This window comes from Geotrypetes seraphini, chromosome 1 (assembly GCF_902459505.1).
Source record: "Geotrypetes seraphini chromosome 1, aGeoSer1.1, whole genome shotgun sequence".
Lineage (NCBI taxonomy): Eukaryota > Metazoa > Chordata > Amphibia > Gymnophiona > Dermophiidae > Geotrypetes > Geotrypetes seraphini.
The window spans coordinates 547,972,968-547,997,037 of NC_047084.1; the positions used below are offsets into that span (position 1 = coordinate 547,972,968).

The 24,070-nt window shown below is 40.7% G+C and overlaps 1 protein-coding gene across 5 annotated transcripts in view; it reads right to left on the bottom strand.

Moving 5' to 3' along the window:
• PAM (peptidylglycine alpha-amidating monooxygenase) overlaps positions 1-24,070 on the bottom strand; it is a 616,313-nt gene that overhangs the window by 217,072 nt on the left and 375,171 nt on the right. For all 5 annotated transcript variants that reach the window (XM_033929183.1, XM_033929181.1, XM_033929180.1 and 2 more), the window contains 2 exons: positions 22,549-22,736; positions 2,369-2,440 (listed from right to left, as the gene is read on the bottom strand). In XM_033929183.1, the coding sequence (XP_033785074.1) occupies positions 2,369-2,440; positions 22,549-22,736 (260 nt within the window). The remainder of the gene's footprint in view (positions 1-2,368; positions 2,441-22,548; positions 22,737-24,070) is intronic.

The following is a 24,070-nucleotide window of genomic DNA, read 5'->3' on the forward strand; positions in this document are numbered from 1 at the left end:
GTTTTGTTACAGCTAGCATTAGTAATAAGGTTTCATGCATGTTTTTTCTCTTTTTAAGAACATAAGAATAGCCTTACTGGGTCAGACCAATGGTCCATCAAGCCCATTAGCCCGTTCTCATGGTGGCCAATCCAAGTCACTAGTACCTGTCCAAAATCCAAAGAGTAGCAACATTCCATGCTACTGATCCAGGGCAAGCAGAGGCTTCCCCCATGTCTTAATAACAGACTATGGACTTTTCCTCCAGGAATTTGTCCAAACCTTTCTTAAAACCAGCTACACTATCCACTTTTACCACAATCTCCGGCAACCCGTTCCAGAGCGTAACTATTCTCTGAGTGAAAAAATATTTCCTCCTTTTGGTTTTAAAAGTATTTCCCTGCAGTTTCATTGAATGTCCTCTAGTCTTTGTAATTATTGATGGAGTGAAAAATCAATCCACTTGTACTCGTTCTACTCCACTCAGGATTTTGTAGACTTCAATCATATCTCCTCTCAGTCTTCTCTTTTTCAAGCTGAAGAGCCCTAACCTTTTTAGTCTTTCCTCATACGAGAGTATGAAAGACTCAAAATCTGTTCTTGCTTTGTTGAAAGGGATGGGTCAATTTAATAAAATGGAAGTGGGATGAGGAGCTGAGGTGATTGTCTCACCAATTGCAGGGTTAACAGGGAAGTGCTGCAGCTGTGAAATTAAAAGTAAAGCGCTTAAGAGCAGAAATTAAAATGATACCATATAGATAATATTTTTGTCCAGAATAGCACTCCAAGCATGCACATAAAGTATGCATAAACAGTTCCAAGTGCCAATACAATATTTTGGGTTTGAAACACTGGTTCTTCAAACACATGCCTATGTGTTAGTCTCCATGATGACCTTGTGTTCTCCCATGTTTGTGCACATTTTCTACGTGCAAATCATATTTGCATACAATTGGGTTTCAGAACTGAATGCAAAATTATGTTACTGCACAGCTCTAATACACAACTTAATATGTATTATTATTAATGTGGGTTGAAACAAATTCAATTTTACAAAGGTGCGCTAAGCGTTTTAGCGCACGCACTGGATTAGCTATAGCGCGCGCTGGCCAAAAATCTACCGCCTGCTCAAAAGGAGGTGGTAGCGGCTAGTGCGAGTGGCAATTTAGTGCGCGCTATTCCGTGCAATTAAGGCCCTAGCGCGGCTTTGTATAAGGAGCCTTAAATGCAGGTTATGGAATATTTACCATCAGTCTGAGCTCATTATTTCACTATGTATAAAAAGATATAGTGCAGTGTTATTAAGTAAATTAAAGCAATATTACAAAAATTTAGCATAATTAGATTGCACTATTATTACCACATAGACTGTGGACCAGTAATTGATTACTACTTCCTGAATTATTCATGATATGTAGAGTACATAGAGTTGTACAAAGGGCCTGATTCTGTAAGTGGCGCCTGACGCGGCAGGCTCCTGTAAAATGGGCACCTGCCACGTGCCAAACATGGCTAACAAGGACCCCAGGTGCTGGAAATGTAGGCTAGGGTTTTATAGGCCCTATATTTCTGGTGCCTAGGGTCCTTGTAGAATTGCAGCCAGCGGTAACTAGTGTCGCCAAAGTCCAGCACCGCCCCTAAACATGTTTTGATTACTTTGTAAACTGCTGTGAACTTCAGGAGGTATTGGCAGTATACAAATAAAGACTGTAATGTAATGTATTCTTTCTGTGTCACTAGGTGCCGGTAGGCACCATGGACCCAGGTACTGGTCTTGAAGGGCGCTTAATTTTTTAAATGTGTTTTTGTTTTTTAATGGTGTGACCAATTATCGTGCCACTTAAAACCAATTAAAACACTTAGTTAGGCACGATCTAGGTGCCTAACTTTTGGTGACCTTTGTAGAATCAGGCCCAAAATGTTTTTCTACCAAGATGATAACATAAAACATGTGTGCCTTATGGCTGTTTGTAATGCTTACTGTGATTGTGGTATTGTAACCCACCTTGTTAAAGGGGGGTTATAACCAAATAAACTATACCTAAAGAATTACTGTACCACCTTCATATTAGGATTGCTAAAGAATACCCAAATACTTTCAGAGATGGATTAAATAATCATGACAGCCATTCTGTGGTCCTGAACTCCACCTTATATTCCAGCACACCCTCTTTGAGCATAATTTAGTGCACCAGGAAAATAAAGAAACTCAGGAAATTGCAACAAAAATAACAAGGGTCCTAAAAGAATTGGCAAGTGTCATTTCCTTCTCTGACTTCCTAGATCTGTATCATTGGAACTCTAATCCAGTGGCTGCTTACAGTGATTATTTGATCCATCTCTTAGCTCAGAAATTCAAGAGAACATACATCCTACCCACTGCACTTACCTTGTTTAAATACTACCTCCTCTTCCCTTTTAGGCTGCTGCAGTACACCTTCTCCATGTGCACTCCCTGTTCCTAAAGAGAAGGATTTAAGAATGTCAATAACTCTGATTAACTCCAGTAAGATAAAACCATTCTTTCTCAGGGAATTTTCAACCACGAGAGAAGGTAGCAATATATATCAAAAAAGCTGCATTTGGCATCTATACATCTCCAATAATAGGGTATATAACATTGATTGGTGAAGACCTTTATCTTTTATCCAAGATCAATCAGAAAATTATGATGCCTGTATTCCTATTGATCTGTCCAGGAGAGCCTCTTTTCAGTTGGGTCTGTGAGGTACAAGGAAAAATAATGATCTGTCTCAAATCTATGACTGAGACCTTCTCCTGCACCGCAATCCAAATGTCCAACTACTAGATAATATGTGTTCCATGAGCGTCTTTGACAAAAGGCACATATCATGCATTTAAGGAGTTAAAATTGCAAACAACAAGGGTGGGTGTGTTCTCCTGTGTTGGTCCAGAGGAATGGAACAGGCTTCTGCAATATATATGATGATAAGGGAATTTGAAAACGTTTAAAAGATTGCTAAACACCATCTGTTTTGCAAAATGAAATATGGTTGAAGAATGAGGGACTACGTTTGTGGATATCAGGAGATATGTTATGAACATTGATGTTTAATTGCTTCTAATCATTTTATGTTCTTAGATATTTTATATTGTATTTTTGTATGGTTTTATGTCTGTAATAACATTTATTATGCTTGTTGATTTCTACTTTGCTTTGTATAAGGCAAATAATAAATAAACACACAATACAATTTATAAATTCTCTATGATTTTACTTCTAAAAATGCACAGTTTATATTTTATTTTTAATATGTGCAAATTCCAATACAATCAACAGGAAAACTGAGTCACTGTTACTCGAAAAAGATGTCATTAAATCAACATTGTCAAATGTAACATGAATTTGGAAAAGTGAAACATAAAAACCTAGTTATATCAGAGTTATTTATTGTCACTAGTTATTGATTATTGTATTTTTGTTTTTGATGTGAATTCTTTTGGTTTATGAACGAATTATAAAAAGACCTTGTAAAGGTGGTGGGACACTGGGGAAGGAAAGCTGCAAGATTGTTGGTGGACGACCTCTGGTATGAGTTTGACGGTTTACAATGTCACTGGAAGAGGTTCCATCTCCAGCCCTTACAATGTAGACTTCCAACTTTGCACATGTGATCTTTCAAAACGTGGCAAAAAGTTATCTTCCTCATGTTCCTCTTGAGTGTCATTACACTTTGACCCAGTGCATCCACCCACACCAAAAGGACTGGGTTGGCATTTTCAAGGTTGGCTGGAGCACAGCTCGGGACTATTACACATTTCTGTGGTCACCTGTGCCTGAAAATTACGTGAAAGGATCAACAGTTAACTGTGTGTTATCTTTTCAAGGATTTTATCTCCCAAATGATGATGGGGAGTTTTATCAGTTCTACTATGTTACACACAAAGGGGAGATTCGTGGGGCAAGTACCCCTTTCCAGTTTTGAACCTCATTATCAGTGGAAGAGCTACTGATTATGGAAGATGAAGGTTATTCAGACATGTTAGTAGTGACCATAAAAGCTGGTCTTCTTGAGCTAAAAATCGAGAAAACACTGAAAGAAAAAGAAGAGCTCCTAAAGATCACAACACACAGTTTATCAATGCAGTGGGCTTCAACAAAATTGTGCAGAATTTTGTCAACCCTGTTGATTAACTGAAGCATGATAAATATCAGCACTTAAGTAATAAAAAGAGGTTCTCTGACAATCAGTCTGTAATGCTCGCAAGGTTCTTTTTGCCTTAGCTCATTGCCAATACCACCGTAACTACGATAAAAGCATTAGAAACCCCATGGATATTACTGCACTAAAGAAACTCCATCAAGCGAGAATGAAATACAACTTACTTCTTAGTAGAAAGGCGGGTAATGCTATTTTTATGCAATCAGCTAACTATTACAGCGACAACAATAAGAGTTGACATGCCTTAGCCAATTATCTCAAGGTAAGAGAGGAGAGGCTTAACATACATACTATTATCGATGTAGACGGTAAAAGTACGTCTGATCCAAAGAAGATCACACAATCCTTTCAGAAATTCTATGAAAACCTGTATTCCTCCGAAACTATGTTATCAGCAACAGAAACATTACTCCGAAAGCAAATAAGTCACCCCACTATTACAAAGGAGGATAATGAACTCTTATTCACTCCCATCACCTTGGAGGATATACATCAGTCACTGAAAGGGATGGCAAAGAAGAAATCACCAGGGCCAGACGGTCTAACATCCAAATTTTACAGTACTTTTCAGGACCTACTGAGTGAGCCTCTCCTTGCCTTCTTTAATCACTTGATTGACTCTGGACAGGTGGCAGCTTCATTCACGGAGGCTAGCATTATAGTCCTACCTAAGCCAGGTAAAGATCCTCTGCTCATCCCTAACTACAGACCACTGTCACTAATAAATGTGGATGCTAAAATATACGCAAAGATCCTTGCATCTCGCTTATAAGAGATACTGCCTACACTCATAGGAACAGAACAGAATGGATTCATAACAGGCAGGCTTGCCAGTGACAATGCTAGAATGTTTGCAAATGTGATTCAACACGCCTGTCAATGTCAAACTCCCCTGCTAGTATTGGCACCAGACACAGAAAAAATATTTGACAGGGTAGAATGGAACTTCATCTTTGACACGTTGCATTGGTTCAGAATTGGCAAGAAATTAATTGATATGATTAAAATATTATATACCGCTCCCACTACAAATGTGTGTATCAATGGTTCATCCTCATCTTCATTTCATCCCACAAGAGGAACCAGGCAAGGATGTCCACCTCAGAACCTTTACTGATATCCATCCCCAACAATCCTAAAATCGTTGGGGTTCAACGGGATCCTGTAGAAGTGAAATTCTCGGCATATGCTGACAATGTCTTGATATACACGACATCTGAATCACTGCAGTCTTTAACAGAGGCTATTGAATCATATGCCAAAGTGTCTGGCTATAAACTAAATTCAAATAAAACTGAACTAATGCCACTGAATATGTTGGTGCAGAAAGCTGATGTTGAGAATTATAATTTTCAATGGTCTCCCAAGAAGCTAAAATATTTAGGTATAAATTTTGGTAACTCCATATCGCAGACAATGGTTCAGCATAAATTATGCAAAACATTAATTCTTTAATACTTCGATGGACTCCTCTGAAATTGTCCTGGTGGGAAAGATTAGAATTCATTAATATGATAACTCCAAAAATCAACTATATCTTGAGTATGCTCCCGTTTTCTCTATCATCGTCATTTTATAAAAAAATAGACACTACATTAACTCAATATCTGTGGAATAAAGGGGTACCGAGGATTGCTCTAAAGAAATTGAAAGTGCCAAAACTAGATGGTGGTGTAAACTTCCCTTGCTTTTACGATTATCACTGTGCTTTCTTGATGAGACAAGGCACTCGCTGGCTTCTGTATGGAGAAAGACCTGAGTCCAATGGAAACTGGTGCAGGTACATTGAGGAGGAAAAATATGGGCTATTCTCTCTCCCTTCTTTACCATTCACGTCACCCACTACAACAGAGAAGACAATGGACCCCATTCTGTCTTCAATGAAACAAGTAATACATGAGGTGGAATCACTATTGAAAATTACATGTCTGTCTACGACACATACTCCAATATGGAGAAATGAACGTATTAAGATTCAAAATGATATGGTAGATTGGAAAGATTGGTAGTGCTGGTATTTGGCAGATTAGACATCTGCAGGATGGAGATGGTTGGCTATCATATAATGCTCTTGCAATACGATATAATCTACCTCCCAGTTCTTACTACTCTTGGCTTCAATTAATTCACTCATTACAGGCCATGATGAAAAAGTCAAAATTGGCCAATGCTACTTCTGACATCATAACTATTTGTTCAGCCTTAACGACTAACCATAAAGAAGCGGCTCAATGGTACAAATGGATTAGGTCAAAAAAACACAGAGTTTAATCAATCTCGAACATAAATGGAATCAAGAACTGAGCATGGAAATCACTTCTGATGTTTGGAGAAATTGGTCCATAGCTTCAAAAATTAGTCGATCAGCTGCATATTGTCAAACCACATTCTTCTTGCTTCACAGAGCTTATTGGACCCCACAACATTTATCTAAACTCAATGCTAACACTGATGACAAATGCTGGTCATGTGGCAACAATGCTGGTTCTTTACGGCACATGATGTATGATTGTCCGTTATTATATGATTACTGGAGACGCATTTGGCATGACATTTGTTCAATATTCCACATTACACAGTCTCTCTTTCAACATTATCATCCTAGCAAGTGAACAAGAACAATTGCCCTAATCCCAAGATGAAAATGATCTGTTACATCTACTAACAATGGTAGCTATCAAAATAATCCTAACCAACTTGAAGAACTTGGCTGCAGCTGACTATAATACTTGGTGGAATACTGTTTGTCTGGTAGCCAAATACGAATGTATTGCTGCGGATAGATCGCATGCTCTGTGCAGATTTGAAAGGATGTGGGCACCATTACTGTCTTATACTCAATTTCCATATCATCCCAAAAAATGATTTAGGGATCAGAAGACAACAGCAATAATGTTCTCATGGACATCCCACTGTGTTCCGTATTTCTGCTTGATCATATACATGTATCTGCTGATTTAGACATCCAAGTGAACCTCTCTCTTCTCTTTTTATTTTTCATTCTATTTGGGTATTTTAATTATATTCCTTGATATTGTCTCACTCCTCTTACCCAATGTTTTACCTTGTTCTCTTTTTATTTTCATCTGCTTCATATTAGTCACTTGATGCTTTTGTGTTATTATATTCTTTTCACTCACTCAAATATAACTGTTAATCGATTTGTTTGTACTGCATTGTAAGGTTTAGAATTTTTTAAATTAATTACGGGGCCAAAAATTCCTGAACATATAAAATTAAGTCTTGAGGAGCTTATATCGATAAAAGAATTGCAAACAGCATTGAAATCTCTTAGAGTTGGAACCGCTCCAGGCGGTGATGGATTTACTGTAGAGTTTTATAAATCATTTCAAAGCACCTTATTACCACTTCTGTTAAATTTATATCAGGATCAACTGACTAAAGGTTGTATTACAGGTACTATGGCAGAATCCTTAAGTTTTGCCAAAGCCAAATAAAGATCCCATGTTGGTTTCAAATTACAGGCCTATTTCTTTAATTAATGTAGGTGGAAAACTTCTGGCTAAGTTATTGGCTTTACGCTTGGCAAAGGCTCTCCCTTATATTACTGGTATGCACCAAACGGGGTTCGTTGCTCAGAGATATTCTTCAAACAACACCAGACTGTCTTTTCACATGTTGAATTTAACAAAAGATATGGAAGATCCGGCCTTCTCTGTATCCTTGGATGCAGAGAAGGCCTTTGATTGTGTGGAATGGACCTTCATGTATCAAGCAATGGATTGGTTTGGTATTGGTTCAGGTTTTATACAAATGATTCAAACTTTGTATAGCTCCCCTGCTGCTAGATTGTATATTAATAATAATTTCTCAGAGCGTTTCTGTTTGCAGCGGGGTATTAGACAAGAATGTCCTTTATCTCCTTTGCTTTTTGACATCGTACTGGAACCCTTGTTATTAGCTATTCAACAGGCAAAAAAGATCCAGGGTATTCCTCACACAGGTCTGGAATACAAGGTATCTGCTTATTCAGATGACATTTTGCTTCATTTGAGGAATCCTGAAACATCCGTTCCACATTTGCTGGATTTGATAGAAAAATTTGGGAAATTTTCAGGATACAAAATAAATTGGAGTAAATCAGAGATTCTTCCACTAAATGTACATTGTACAAAAGGATTCCCTTTCTTAAAAACTGGAGAGATTCCAGAGGACTGGAAAATAGAAAATGTCACGCCCATCTTCAAGAAAGGCTCAAGAGGAGACCCAGGAAACTACAGGCCGGTGAGCTTGACCTCGGTCCCGGGAAAGATGATAGGAAGCGCTGATTAAAGACAGCATCTGGGAGCACATCGAAAACAATGGGCAGCTAAAGTCGAGCCAGCATGGCTTTTGCAAGGGCAGGTCATGCCTCACGAACTTATTATACTTCTTTGAGGGGGTAAACAGCCAGGTGGATAAAGGGGAATCCATAGATATCATTTACCTTGACTTCCAAAAAGCCTTCGACAAGGTACCACACGAAAGACTGCTTAAGAAGCTGTGGAACCACGGGGTGCAAGGGGATATCCACCGATGGATCAAAAACTGACTGGCAGGCAGGAAACAGAGGGTTGGAGTAAAGGGCCATTACTCAGATTGGCAATGGGTCACGAGCGGAGTTCCGCAGGGGTCGGTGCTGGGACCGCTTCTGTTCAATATATTTATTAACGACCTGGAGGCGGGAACAAAATGTGAGGTTATTAAATTTGTGGACGACACTAAACTATACAGCAGGGTCAAAAACATGGAGGACTGCGAAGATCTCCAAAAAGATCTGACAACGCTGGAAGAGTGGGCCAAAAAGTGGCAAATGAGCTTCAACATATTGAAATGCAAGGTCTTGCATGTAGGGAAAAAGAACCCGATGTTCACTTACAAGATGGGGGGATCACCACTAGGGGTGAGCAACCTTGAAAGAGACCTGGGAGTGATGGTAGACACAACATTGAAGGCGTCGGCGCAGTGCGCCACAGCCTCAAGGAAAGCGAACAAAATGTTGGGTATCATTAAGAAAGGTATCACGACCAGGACGAAGGAAGTCATCCTGCTATTGTATTGTGCAATGGTGCGCCCGCACCTGGAGTACTGTGTCCAGTACTGGTCGCTGTACCTCAAGAAGGATATGGCGGTACTTGAGAGAGTCCAGAGAAGAGCAACTAAGCTAATAAAGGGTATGGGGGACCTCTCATATACTGACAGACTGAAAAAGCTAGGGCTTTTCTCCCTGGAAAAGCGGCGACTTAGAGGAGACATGATAGAAACCTTCAAGATCATGAAGGGCATAGAAAAAGTGCACAGGGACAGATTTTTCAAATTATGGGGAACCATAAGAACAAGGGGGCACTCAGAGAAATTGAAAGGGGAAAGGTTTAGAACAAACGCCAGGAAGTTCTTTTTCACCCAGAGGGTGGTGGATACATGGAACGTGCTACAGGAGGATGTGATAAGCAGAAGCATGCTACAGGGCTTCAAAGAAGGTCTGGACAGGTACCTGGAGGACAAAGGGATTGAGGGGTACAGATAGGAGTAGAGGTAGGTTATAGGGATAGGATTAAAGGTAATTTATAAATTTAGTCAGAGACCACTGTTCAGGCAATAGGCCTGATGGGCCGCCGCGGGAGCAGACCGCTGGGCAAGATGGACCTCTGGTCTGCCTCAGCGGAGGCAACTTCTTATGTTCTTATGTTCTTTGGAAGGAAGAAGTTATAAAATATCTAGGTATTTGGATAAAAAATACGCTGGAGGAGACAATGAAAGTAAATGAAAAATCTTTATTACAGAAATGTGTGAGCATTGGAATCCATTACATCTGTCTTGGTGGGGAAGAGTTCAAACTACTAAAATTATGATTTTGCCTGTGGTTTGTTACCAAATGGGTATTTTGCCAGTTTTTTTTCTGGGGTTCTTTTATAAAAAATTAAATAGCATTCTTACAAAATTTATTTGGCTGGGTAAAATTGCAAGAATTGCTCTAGTATCTTTACAAAAGCCAATTACGGAGGGTAGGGTAAATTTTCCTAATTTTTATAGGTATCATTAATCCTATATTATGCGTCAAGGTATGTATTGGATCCTCCCAGAGCTCATGGAAAAGTTCCCAGATTGATTGACGTTGGAATGGCAACTCATGTTTCCTCTGAGATTAAGTCATGTTCTCAGTATCAAAATGCCTAGGTTATATAAAGAAAATAGAATATTAGTAGATACATGGAAAACCTTAAGATATGTTAATAACTTAACACCTATTTCAATACTTAAATCAATGGCTAAACTCCAAGATTCAAATTGGCGGATTTAAGGTCATCTGGAAATATTGGATGAAGACAGATATACGCACTTTAGATGATGTTATTTCTAATGGTAAGCTGCTTGATTTTTGACAATTGCAACACAAATATGGTCTTAATAAATCACAAAATTATAAGTGGTTACAATTGAAGCAGGCCATTCAGGTAGGGTTCCCTGAATGGAAAAATTTTAGTAATCAGTATAGTTTACCATTCTTGTGTTTTCAGGTGGATTTTCTGGGACACCAGGCTGCTCAGTGGTACAAATTAATATCTGGATTTATGAAAAAGAAACCAAAGACTGGTCTTCGGGACATTTGGAGCATTGAGATTAAGCATCAAATTACTGTGTCTCAATGGTCTTGGAGGATGAGGTGTACAGTGTCTGCCTCTATGAGACAACTTTGCTTTTTTTCTGTTACATAGAGCATTTTGGACCCCAGTTCGTTTACAGAAGTTAAATAGCTCTAAGTCAAATAGATGCTGGCACTGCCATCTCGAAGCTGGGACATTAGATCATTTGTTATTCTATTGTCCATTGATTTTTGCTTTTTGGAAATCAATATGGGGTCAAATAAATTGTATGTTGGAAAATCCAGTGGCATTATTGTATGATACTGTGCTGTTTGGCATGTCAATGAGGGCTAAGAGCCAAATATCATCTAAGAATAACAGGCTTCTACTTATTATAACAGGGGTTGCCATACACAGATTATGAGTAATTGGAAAAACTGGAAGAGACTTAATTACAGTTTCTGGTAGAACTCTTTATGTCACATTTATAAAATGGAAAGGACAATAATCACACAGCAGGGGAATTTTAAAAAATTTCAGGAGATTTGGGAGCCATTAACAAACTATTGTAATGAATGAATATTATTTTTCCCCTTAAAAATGTACATCCAGGATAGGGTAGGGGTTGAAGGGTTTTTTGATTTTAATATTAAATAAGGTATATAGGAATGGGGTTTATAGTAGGTTTTCTTGAATTTAAATAATGTTATTGATTAGGGGGGGATAAATTCTGATATGGATTTTAATAGAATATTAAGTGTTGTATTTAAGTTTAAAATGTTATAAATGCTGTTACACTTATTGTAAATGTTTTTAAAATGAATAAAGAATTGGAAAAACAAAATCACAAAATTATAGATGGTTGCAATTGAAGCAGGCCATTCAGGAAGTGTTCCCTGAATGGAAAAAAATCTAACTAATCAGCATAGTCTGCTGGTCTTATGTTTTCAGGTGGAATTCCTGGTACACCAGGCTGCTAAGTGATACAAATTAATATCTGGATTTTTGACTAAGAAACCAAAGACTGGTCTGTGTGACATTTGGAGCATTGAGATAAAGCATCAAATTACTGTGTCTCAATGACCACAAATTTAGGCTTGGAGGATGAGATGTACGGCGTCGGCATCTATGAGACAAACTTGTTTTTTTTTTTTTTTTTACATAGAGCAGTTTGGACCCCAGTTCGTTTACAGAAATTAGATAGCTCTAAGTCTAATAGGTGCTGGCACTGTCATCTCGAAGCTGGGACATTAGATCATTTACTATTCTATTGTCCATTTGGGGCCAAGTGAATAATCTACTGGAAAATCCGGTGGCATTATCATATGATACTGTGTTATTTGGTATTTCCATGAGAGCCAAGAGTCAAATCTCTTCTAATAATAATAAACTTATGCTCATCATGACAGGGGTTGCCATACAGCAAATTATGAAAAATTAGAAAAATTGGGATTGGCTGAATTATAATTTTTGGTGAAATTTATTATGCCAAATCTTTAAAATGGAATGGGTAATAGCCATACAGCAGGGGCATTTTAAGAAATTTAGGGATGTTTGGGAGCCATTAACAAAATATTGTACAGAATGAATATTATTTTCTCCCTTTGTTCATACACATCCAGGGTGGGGAGAGGGAGAGGGAATATTTTATGATTTATTATGCTTAAGTACAATTGTTGGATATAAGGGGGAGGGATATTTGATGTGAGTTAAACTTTGATGATATATTAAGTGATGTTAAAGTATAAAATGATTGTATCTTATGTTACACTTGTTGAAAGTTTTAAAAATGAATAACGACTTAAAAAAAAGACCTCGTATTCAAAAGATTCCAAAAACAGGCAGGAGAGGCTCTTGCCTGGTTAAACCCCACTAAGTTGGCCATCCAGCAATATTCAGCAGCATTTATGGTTAAGACATTTTAATTTTACCGTTAACACCAGTTATTAGTAATTAGATTATACTGCATTCCCTTCTAGTGCAAAAGACATGTGAGTCTTGAACCAGTGGAATATACCAAAGTAGTCCTGAGTCTAGGGTGGAGCAGATGAGCCTACTGTGGGCATTAAGGACCCAAAAGCGGAGTCCTTTCATACTCCACCCTGTAGAAGTTCATGAAAGTATGGAGGGTGGACAATGTAGCCGCCCTACAAATTTCCTCTGGCGACACTGCCCGGGACTCTGCTCATGAAGAAACCATACCCCTCAGAGTGTGTTCGCAAAGTGATTGGTGGTAGTGTACAACACCCAATATATGCTGAAGCAATAGCTGCACGAACTCACCTGGAACTAGAAGCCTTAGGCCCCGATTCACTAAAGTCAAGTCAGTGATTGTCGCTAAACCTGTTTTTACAGGTTTAGCAACGATCGCTGCTAACTGACCCAGTTCACAAAACGTCCCACTGCGTGTTTTTCCCGTCGATCGCCCATTTTTCGATCAGGCCATGCAAATTAGTAAAACCCCATGCAAAATAGCCAAGCGATTGATTCCCTTACATTGCTTGGCTATTTTGCATCGGGTTTTACGATCCTAAAACCCGACTGCTGTAGACCTGTCGATAACTGTGTTACCATCAAAATTGCGGAAGATTTCAGCCTTCACTATATCTAACCCATAACCAAACCTATAGCAGCAAAAGATGAGTCTCAAAGATGATCAAAAAATAATTTTGTATAGAGCAAATCTTTTAAGTTAAACATCATTTGTCATCATGCCAAACTCTAACAGCTATTTCTAAACATCACTCTCTCCTTATCTCCTCTAATGAAACAACTTTACATCTTCCCTTTGAGCATATACTTCCCATTGGAACTCGGTCACATTCTCATAACTTCTATTATCAAAAACTCCAAGGAGCCAGTCACTTCGGTTGCCAACTACAGACCCATTGTCAACATACCTCTTTCCTCAAACTAATGGAAGGCCTAGTTAACCTTGATCTCATGACATACTTAGAGAAGTTCAACATTCTACATGACCCTCAATCAGGATTTTGCACAAATTACAGCACGGAAACAGTCTTAGCCTCACTGACAGACTACCTCCTCCATCTATTCTCCCTGGGAAAAAGCGCACTGGTACTTCAGTTTGACTTGAGCAGTGCTTTTGACCTTGTCGACCATGACGTTTTGCTCAGATGCCTTGATTCTATTGGCATCTCTGGACAGGTCCTAACCTGGTTTATGGGCTTATTAAAAAACCGCACTTACCAGGTCCACAGTGAAGGAGCCTTTTCCCATTTCTGGTGTAACCTCTGCGGAGTCCCACAGGGTTCCCCTCTATCCCCTTCTCTATTCAATGTCTACATGGTACCTCTGGGACATATGTTATCTGATTTAAAATTGAAATTGTACATATATGCAGATGACATTACAATCATCATTCCCATAACCTCACTGATACAAGAGACAGAACAACTCACCTCATCTATCCTTACTAGGGTAGAACAATGAACTACTCAATTCAAACTAAAACTGAACCCAGAAAAAAAACAAGCTTTTCCTCGCAAGTCCAAACCACAAACTAATGAACACCTCCTTGAAATTAAACGGGTTAACTTACCCAATCAACTCTACCATCAAAATCCTTGGAGTCATCCTAGACCGATGCCTGTCTTTTGAAGACCATACTAACGCCCAAGTTAATAAATGCTTTGGCACCCTCTGGAAACCATCAAACACTATTTTGACTTCCTCTCTTTTCGATTGCTGGTTCAATCCCTAATCTTAAGCACCTTAGATTATTGCAATATTATATACTTGGGTTCCTTCAAAAAAATCACCAAACGACTGAGAATCATTCAGAATACAGCCGTCCGTCTCATCTATGATCTCAAAAAATCCAATCATGTAAGCCCGTACTACAGAAAACTACAGTGGCTGCCGATGGAGGCAAGAGTCATCTTCAAGTTTGCCTGCCTCTGCTTCAAAACCATAACCGGTTTATCTCCAATCTACCTCTCGCATCATTTTGAATTTCCAGGCACCACTTGCACACTTAATGCCTATCTGTTCGCCTTCCCCTCTCCGAAAGGCTGTATCTACAAGAGATTCCTTGATAGATCACTGTCATTTCAAGCAGGCAAATGGAATAAATGTCTAACCACCCTCATTTCCAACTCACCCTCCTACCAATCCTTCAGGAAATCAATTAAAACCTCTGACAAATTCCTCTGACTCCTTCCTGCCTTGTAACTTCTCTGAAACACTTCCGGATAGACCTAGCTACTCCTGGCTTACCAATGTAACTAGAAACTTGTTCTCTGTAACATCACTGTCTGTGTACAGTCTCTTCCTCTGTAAACCGCTCTGAACTGCTTGTGGTATTGTGGTATACAAAAAGCACAGTTACTTATCGTAACAGGTGTTATCCAGGAACAGCAGGCAGCTATTTTCATATATGGGTGACGTCATCGATGGAGCCCGGATGCGGACACCTCACAAGCAGACTTGCTTGAAGAAACTCGAAGTTTCGAGTCGCCCGCACCGCGCGAGTGCCTTCCCGCCCAGTGCAGGGCATGTCTCCTCAGTTCAGATAGCTAGCAGAAAAGCCAACCAGGGGAGGTGGGTGGGTTGTGAGAATAGCTGCCTGCTGTCCCTGGATAACACCTGTTACGGTAAGTAACTGTGCTTTACCCCAGGACAAGCAGGCAGGTATTCTCACATATGGGTGACCTCTAAGCTAACCAGAATGGGATGGTGGGAGTGTTGGCAATTTAGGAGAATAAATTTTGTAATACTGTTTGGCCAAACTGTCCATCCCATCTGGAGAAAGTATCCGACAATAGTGAGAAGTAAAGGTATGAACCGAGGACCAAGTAGCAGCTCTACAAATTTCCTCAATAGGTGTAGATCTGAGGAAAGCTACTGAAGCTGCCATAGCTCTGACTTTATGGGGCTGTGACTTTACTGTGAAAAGGTAATCCAGCCTGGGCATAGCAGAATGAGATGCAAGCTGCCATCCAGTTGAAGATGGTACGCTTAGAAATAGGATGTCCCAACTTATTTGGATCAAAGGAGTCAAAAAGTTGAGGAGCAGTTCTGTGTGGTTTGGTGCATTCCAAGTACAAGGCCAAAGCACGTTTACAGTCCAGAGTATGAAGAGCTGATTCTCCAGGGTGAGAATGAGGCTTTGGAAAAAACACTGGAAGAACAATGGATTGGTTGAGATGAAATTCTGAGACCACTTTAGGGAGGAATTTAGGATGAGTACGAAGAACCACTTTGTCATGATGGAACACCATGAATGGTGGGTCAGCAACTAAAGCTTGCAGCTCACTGACTCTTCGAGCAGAAGTGAGGGCAATGAGAAACACCACTTTCCAAGTGAGATACTTCAGATGAGCCTTATCAATTGGTTCAAATGCAGGCTTCATTAGTTGAGTAAGGACAACATTGAGGTCCCAAACCACAGGAGGTGGTTTGAAAGGAGGTTTGACATTGAAGAGCCCTTTCATGAATTTGGAAACCACAGGATGAGCAGAGAGGGGTTTGCCTTCAATAGGCTGATGGAAACCTACAATTGCACTGAGATGGATTCGGATCGATGTAGACTTGAGGCCAGAATTGGATAAGTGCAAAAGGTAGTCCAAAACAGAAGATAAGGAGGAATGTTGAGGCTCCTTATGATGAGAAAAACAGCACGTAGAAAATCTAGTCCACTTTTGGTGATAGCATTGTCTAGTGGTAGGCTTCCTAGAAGCTTCCAAAACATCTCTTACAGATTGAGAAAACTGAAGAGGGGTTATGTTGAAAGGTACCAAGCTGTCAGGTGTAGAGACTGCAGGTTGGGATGAAGCAGAGATCCTTGACTCTGTGAAAGCAGAGAAGGAAAAACAGGTAGAAGGTATGGCTCCCTGCTGCTGAGTTGAAGTAGAAGGGAGTACCAAGGTTGTCTTGGCCACCGAGGAGCAATTAGAATCATGGTGGTATGATCGTTCTTCAACTTGACCAGGCCTCGAAAGTTGGTGAGAACTGTGTCTGGAATCAGATCTTGAGGATTGAGGAGACTTTGCCTCGGAGACGAAAGCAGCCGATGCCAGTGGATGAATAGGACTAGAGGCTGTAGATCAAAACTCCAGAGGCTTGGTGGAGGAACCTTGATGCACTCCCAAAGGCTCTGCTCCTTGTATAGAGTGTGAGGATTCCTGTCGACACACTTGCAAAGAATCTGCTCCTTGCTTCACATGCTTGGATGCCAGACCAGACACTCGCAGAGACTCTGCTCCCTTCAAAGAGTTTGTAAGTTCAGACTGGGGCAAAGTAAGCTGCTCGACCTCGCGGGAGTCTGCTTAATGCCCAGGCTGGATAAGAGGAAGCAGTTTGGGTCCCATGTTAGTAAAGAACTGAAGAAACTGCTTCTCTAACATGGTCTGGAAAGAAGCCGGCAAGGATGGATCCGCGTCTGAAACCGGACCACCTGCTTTGACTGGAGGTTCCTTTGAGGTATTGTGAGTGTGCTTCGACCTGGGAGTCTTAGACACTTTAATCACTACCGGTGGAACCGACTGCTGAGGAAACAGGGGAAGATACAGCAGATGACATCGAAGTAAGAGCCGCTGCAAAAGACGAAGGTCTGATGAGGCTCGAGGTGGAAGCAATAGGTGCAGGAGGGCCCTCGGTGGGAGTCAAGGCCGAGGACACCTTCGAAGTCGAGGGATCAGTAGAAGATTCCATCTTGAAGTGCTTGTCCACCAAAAGACAACAACGCTTGAAAGTATGAGGCTGAAGTGTTTGGCAAGGCAGGCATGACCTAGGATGATGTTTCGGCCCAAGGCACTTGAGACAGTGTCCGTGAGGGTCCGTGAGATCGCACGCTGACACTTGCTACACCTCTTGAAGCCCATGGCAGGCCGGGACATAGAAGGAAAAATAGCCGCTGCAAGATCGAAGCCCTCGGGCTGCGGCCGAGTAGCCTGTCCCGAAAAACGGATGGAAGAAGAAAATTATTATTATTTTTTTTACCAAAAATAAAAGAAAGAAAATAAGAACAGCGATTCGTGAAGAAAAAAATACAAACCACGGTTCAGAGAAGGCACAAAGGAACGAAGTTAAACGCAGAGAGTCAAAGATGGACTTCTTGGCTCCGCGGAAAACTGAGAACTGAGGCGATGCACCCTGCGCTGGGCAGGAAGGCACTCGCGCATGCGCGGTGCGGGCGACTCGAAAGTTCAAGTTTCTTCAAGCAAGTCTGCTTGTGAGGCGGATGCATTTGGGCTCTGTCAATGATGTCACCCATATGTGAGAATACCTGCCTGCTTGTCCTGGGATAAATAAAGTTATTATTATTATTACATAATTAAATATACTGGTGGACATATCATAATAATACAGACGCCAATCTTCAGAACCTCTTATGATGTATATATCATGTCAAGTCCCCGTCTTGTATCACTTTATAATCATTTATGCCCACCACATCTACATTTCCCTATCCCTTGTGCCCTTTGTTTATACTAAATTTTTATTCTTATTAAACCAATTACTAATAGAGGATCATTTATATATGTACTGTAACTAAAACTTTTTCTGCATGAAAGGTAACACTTATCTCTGTGGATCCTGCCACCATCAACGCTGAAATATATTCCAGACTCCCTGGGACACACAAAATATCTGTCCCATTAAAAAAAAATAATAATTAAATCCCCTACTACCAGCCCTCCCCCAATAACCCCCAACAAATGCATGCCTCCCTCCCGACAAATGTGGCGACCCACAAACGGCAGGTGGGATGCCCACTCCCTCCTGCCACCAGAGGACCCCTCCCCGCCCTGTGCCCTGTAACTCTTACCTTAACGTTGGGAGCAGGAGGTACTTAAAACACCTGCTCCTTTTTTCCGACGATACTGAGCCTTAGGCCCTAATTGGTTCAGATGCCAATCAGGGACTTCCTTAGGCTCCTTCCTAAGGAAGTCCCTGATTAGCTCAGATGCCTCAGGCCCCTCCCAAGGGAGCCAATCAGGGCCTTAGGCCCCTCCCCGTGCATCACATGATGCACCTGGGAGACGTCTAAGACCCAGTGTCGTCAGAAAAAAGGAGGAATGGGGGGAGGATAGGTTCTTCATGGCAGGAGAGAGTGGGCATCGCTCCTGCTGTTTTGGAAGGGACGAAGGTAGGTTCTTCATGGCAGGAGGGAGTGGGCATCCCTTCTCCCATTTGTGGGTTGCCGCATTTGTCGGGGGTCATTAGGGGAGGGCTGACGGTAGGGATTAGAAAATTTTTTTATGGGACAGATATTTTGTGTGTGTAATACTCACAAAATATCTGTGCCATAAAAAAAAGAAAAAAGAAAAACAAAGCCCCGTCAGAAGCCAGTGACAGGAGGCTGCTTCCCCTGTCACTCCCTACTTGTTGATGTAGGTAACCACCGTGGCATTGTCCATGATAACCTGGCCCGCTTTACCTTCTAGGAAGTTCTCCAACATTTATAGGGCCAGATGAATGGTTCACAGCTCCAAGCAGCTAGAAGACCACTTCCTCTGCAAGGGTGACCATCAGCCCAGAACTGGGTGACCCTTGCAATGACTGCCCCCCCCCCAACTATAAGAACATAAGAATAGCCTTACTTGGTCAGACTAATTGTCCATCAAGCCCAGTAGCCCGTCCTCACGGTGGCCAATCCAGGTCACTAATACCTTGCAAAAACACAGTGACAATATTCCATGCTACCCATCTAGGGCAAGCAGTGGCTTCCCCATGGCTGTCTCAATAACAGACTATGAACTTTTTCTACAGGAAATTGTCCAAATCTTTCTTAACACCAGCTATGATAACCACTCTTACCAAAACCTCTGGCAACACATTCCAGATCTTAACTATTATCTGAGTGAAAATTTTTTAAAGTGTTTCCTTGTAACTTCATCAAGTGTCCCCTAGTCTTTATAATTTTTGACGGAGTGAAAAAACGATCCACTTGTACCCGTTCTACTCCACTCAGGAGTTTGTAGACTTCAATCATATCTTCCCTCAGCAGTTTCTTTTTCAAGTTGAAGAGCCCTAACCTTTTTAGTCTTTCCTCATACAAGAGGAGTTCCATCCTCTTTATCATCTTGATTGCTCTTCTTTGAAACTTTTCTAGTGCCGCTATATATTTCTTGAGATAAGGAAACCAGAAATGAATGCAATACTCCAGGTGAGGTCACATTATGGAGTGATACAGAGGCATTATAACATTCTTAGTCTTGTTAACCATTCCTTTTTAAAAAAACTCCTAGTATTTTGTTTGCTTTTTGGGCCACTGTCACACATTGGGCATAAGGTTCAGATCTTTTTCTTGGGTGCTAACCCCCAAGGCTGTCATCTGTTGTCAGGGTCACCCAAGAGGATATGCAGACCGGCAAGCCTTTTTCCAGTGACTCTGCCCAGAGCCACCAATACAAACTTTGCCAAGAATTTGCATGTGGAGACCACCGCAAGCCTCAGAGTTTAGATGAAGACCTGAAAATAAAAAATTGAATTCAGACCAGAGAGAAAGACATCTTCCAACTCACTTGTAGAAGGAAAAAATTGAAAAGTTGGGACACGGCCCAGAGATGCATAAGGCAGAACTGAGAGAAAAAGGTAGATGATGCCTTCTACAAATTTGCGAATAAAGAATAACCCACTCATATGCCTTTGGACTACAACTGTGGATAGATAAGAGAAGCCTTTTCCATAAAAGTACAGCAGAATCCAGCAAAGTGTCATAGTAGTTGTCAGTAAAAAAGGACCATTTGGCTAATGCGGTTCAAATGGCCCATTGCTATATTTTCTTCACAATTTTTCTTCTTCAAAGTGGCATCAGTACATTCATGTTTATTTTGGATCTTGATATACCTTGCTCTCACTTTATGCATCTTACTTGCTTTATAACAGTGATTAAGCAAGTTGTTATTCTGCTTTGGGGGGAGGAGGGGAGTAGAACTCAAATAGAAGCAGCAAATATTCATCCATTTATTTATTTGGATTTATATCCCGTCCTCCCAGAATAGCTCAGAACAGGTTACAAGTTTACGTACATAATAAAGCATACATGAATCTCACCTTTTCCTGATTATAGTTACCATAAAAAAAGGTTCACCACCCTGAATATATTTGGTTGTTAAACTGTTTCACTGTATTGTATGAACAGTGCTAGCATCATGTCTGTGTTACTTTAATGCATGCTTATTAACATGTTCCATTTGTATTGTGCTGACTAGAGAATGTCACAGGGACAAATTTTTCCCCGTCCCTGCAGGAACTCATTTTTCCATCCCATCCCTGAGAGTTCTTTTCCTGTCCCTGCCCCGTTCCTGCAAATTCCATCCTCATCTGCACAAGTTTCAAAACATTTTAAAATCATAAGGGGCTCATAATCGAAAGAGAAAACCATCCACAAACCGGCCTAAGTCGGCACTTGGACGAACATTTCTCAAAAACGTCCAAGTGCCGATATTAAAAACGGGTTTTGGATGTATTTTAAATGACCTAGGCCTTCATAGTGCCGCTGAACGACCAAAGCTAAATGGAGTATTTTGGGAGGCGTGTCGAGGGCGGGATGTAGGCCGACTTAGACTTAGTCGTACAGCATTTATAACCAAAAGTTTTACAACAGAGCCTAGACAGAATTTGGACGTTGTGACTTAGACCATGTAAAACATGGTCTAAGTCACAAAAACCCACCTAAACACACCAGATAAGCACTGCAAACATAGACCCCCACACACTACCCCAGTGATCACCAACCCCCCCACCCCCATAAAAATTTTAATCATAACTTTAAAATTCAGCCTCCAGACCATCATCACCTGGCCGCCTGGCATAGGAAAGCCTAGTCGTCCAGCCCAGAGGCAGCTTAAGTCGTCTTGGGGTGGGTTAGGTACCCTTAGAGAGGAGGTCCCATGCCCATAAGGCCCTGTAATCACTGCATTGATACTGAAACATGTGCACTCCCCTATACACCCCCAAACCCTTTTGTACTGGCATATAAGTGGCTCCTACAGCCTTAAGGGCTATTGGGGTGGTAGATAAGTGGGTTTAGGGGATTCTGGTGGTGGTTTGGGGGGGCTCATCATGACTTATAAGGGAGCTGTAGGGAGGAGAAGACATGGCACCCTTTTTGTGAAGTTCACAGCAGTGCCCTGTAAGGTACCCCACTATTTAGGTGGCATGTCTGGGTGTGCTGTCCATCACTTTGCAGACCCCTCCCACATCCAACAGGGCTTGTTCTAGGCGGTTTGGACTTGGACGGAAAGTTGGACGGAAATGTGGTATAAAGATAGACGATTTGGCGGCTTGGACGATCAGATTGGCAGGACGTATAACTAGACGATTTTCGAAACGAAAAAAAATTTGGACGTATCTTTCGAAAATGTGTCTTAGGCTGTTTTTTTTATTTTGGACGTCTTATGGGATGGACTTAAACGGATTTAGACATCCCTTTCGATTATGCCCCTCTGTGTGTTTGAGGCTTGTGCAGTTAAGGCAGAGCTTACAGGAATTGGACAGGGATAGCGACAAATCTCACGGGGAAGGGACGGGGAAATTGAGTTCCTGCGTGGACAGGGAAAAATTTGCTCTCATGTCATTCTCTAGTGCTGACATTGTGAGAGTACCCCTATCTCTGTCATACAAATGTTCTTCCATGCTCCTATTAGGGGATATGGCATCATTCACATTCTGCTGGTATTAATCATAATTCTGTAACACAAATATTAAATAGTACTGATGGTGTATCATGTGAGTCCAATTTCTAGGATTCATTTTGCCATCTCTAAATTTATCTCTGATTATATTTATGCTTATATTTGATATTATAACAATTGGAATAAATTATTTACCTGCATGGTGGTGTCCATGATGCATCATTATATCAGGCTTTACTGGAATCGGAATATTTGCCTCTTCTGGGATGTTCTTGAATAGCTCTGGTCTGCCATCCTGTACGCAGTTCATGAAAGAAGTGGCATGTGCAGCTTCCATGTAATACATAATGTATAAATTGCACATTTCATCATTGGCTGTACCACTATATCCAGGCAGCAACACATCAAAGGTGTCAAAGGGGACCAAAAAAAAAAAAAAAAAGAGACGTTACTAAAAGCATCAAAAGAATCAATCAACAATATCTACTCATTTTAACTTGTAGCGCTATAGAAATGATTAGTAGAAGTAGTGCCAAAGTACATGCTATAAATTTGTCATAGGTGACAGTCTCCGAGAAAAAGTGTTGAGAATGGCCAATATTTCATATCATGGGTCCACAAGCAGTTTTTTTTCACATAATAGGATGGGGTTTGGATTGCTGTACTACAAATTGTTTGCTTTAACAGAATACATTAAAACCTTAGTCATCTTTCTTCAGAGATGGTCAGATACGATAAAAGGTTCCACCATGGTATTTTTTTTCCAATAGAACCTCAGAGCAACTACATAGCAAGTCTGTTTTTTGTAGCTTAATGCTTTCTGTTGGCTATGTTGTTACAGCAATTTCATACCAATTACACCATAGCTAGGTTTAGAATCATTTCGATGCTCATGCCACAAGCAGTGGTTTGATAGCTGCTACATCACATCTCTGCCTTTCAGCAGTTTACTCTTAAACTGACATCTGCTATTTATAAGCATCAATGCATTTCATCTGTCAAGAGAGAAGGATTTCATGATGTCCTCTATTGTTCTTATGTTTCAATATATAGCCTACTGATGGGCTTGATAGGGAATTGTTGATGCTTTAATTTTATGCAAATCACGATACAAATTTCAGTAATGGAAGTAAAAGTCATGGATGAAGAGCTGGAATTCTTGAGTATACACTGCACTCAGTAATTCATTTTGAGCCCATCTTCCATTTATATTACTACTACTACTAATTTCTACAGTGCTACTAGGCATACACAGCGATGTATATCAAAACATAGAAGAGACAGTCCTTGCTCGGAATCAAAAATCTCAAGCACGAGTACAGGATGTCCGGGGCGGTACTTGGAGAGACCTCCCAGGAAAGGGACTTGGGAGTTCTGATATACAAGTCGATGAAGCCGTCTACACAATGTACGGCAGCTGCGAAAAGGGCAGACAGAATGCTAGGAATGATCACGAACAGATCGGAGAAGGTTATCTTGCCGCTGTAGGGGCCATGGTGCGTCCTCACCTAGAGTACTGCGTACAGCACTGGTCGCTGTACATCAGTGGTCTCAAACTCAAACCCTTTGCAGAGCCACATTTTGGATTTGTCGGTACTTGGAGGGCCTCAGAAAAAATAGTTAATGTCTTATTAAATAAATGACAATTTTGCATGAGGTAAAACTCTTTTTAGCTAAAAAGACATATGATCAAGAAACTTTTATTTTACTTTTGTGA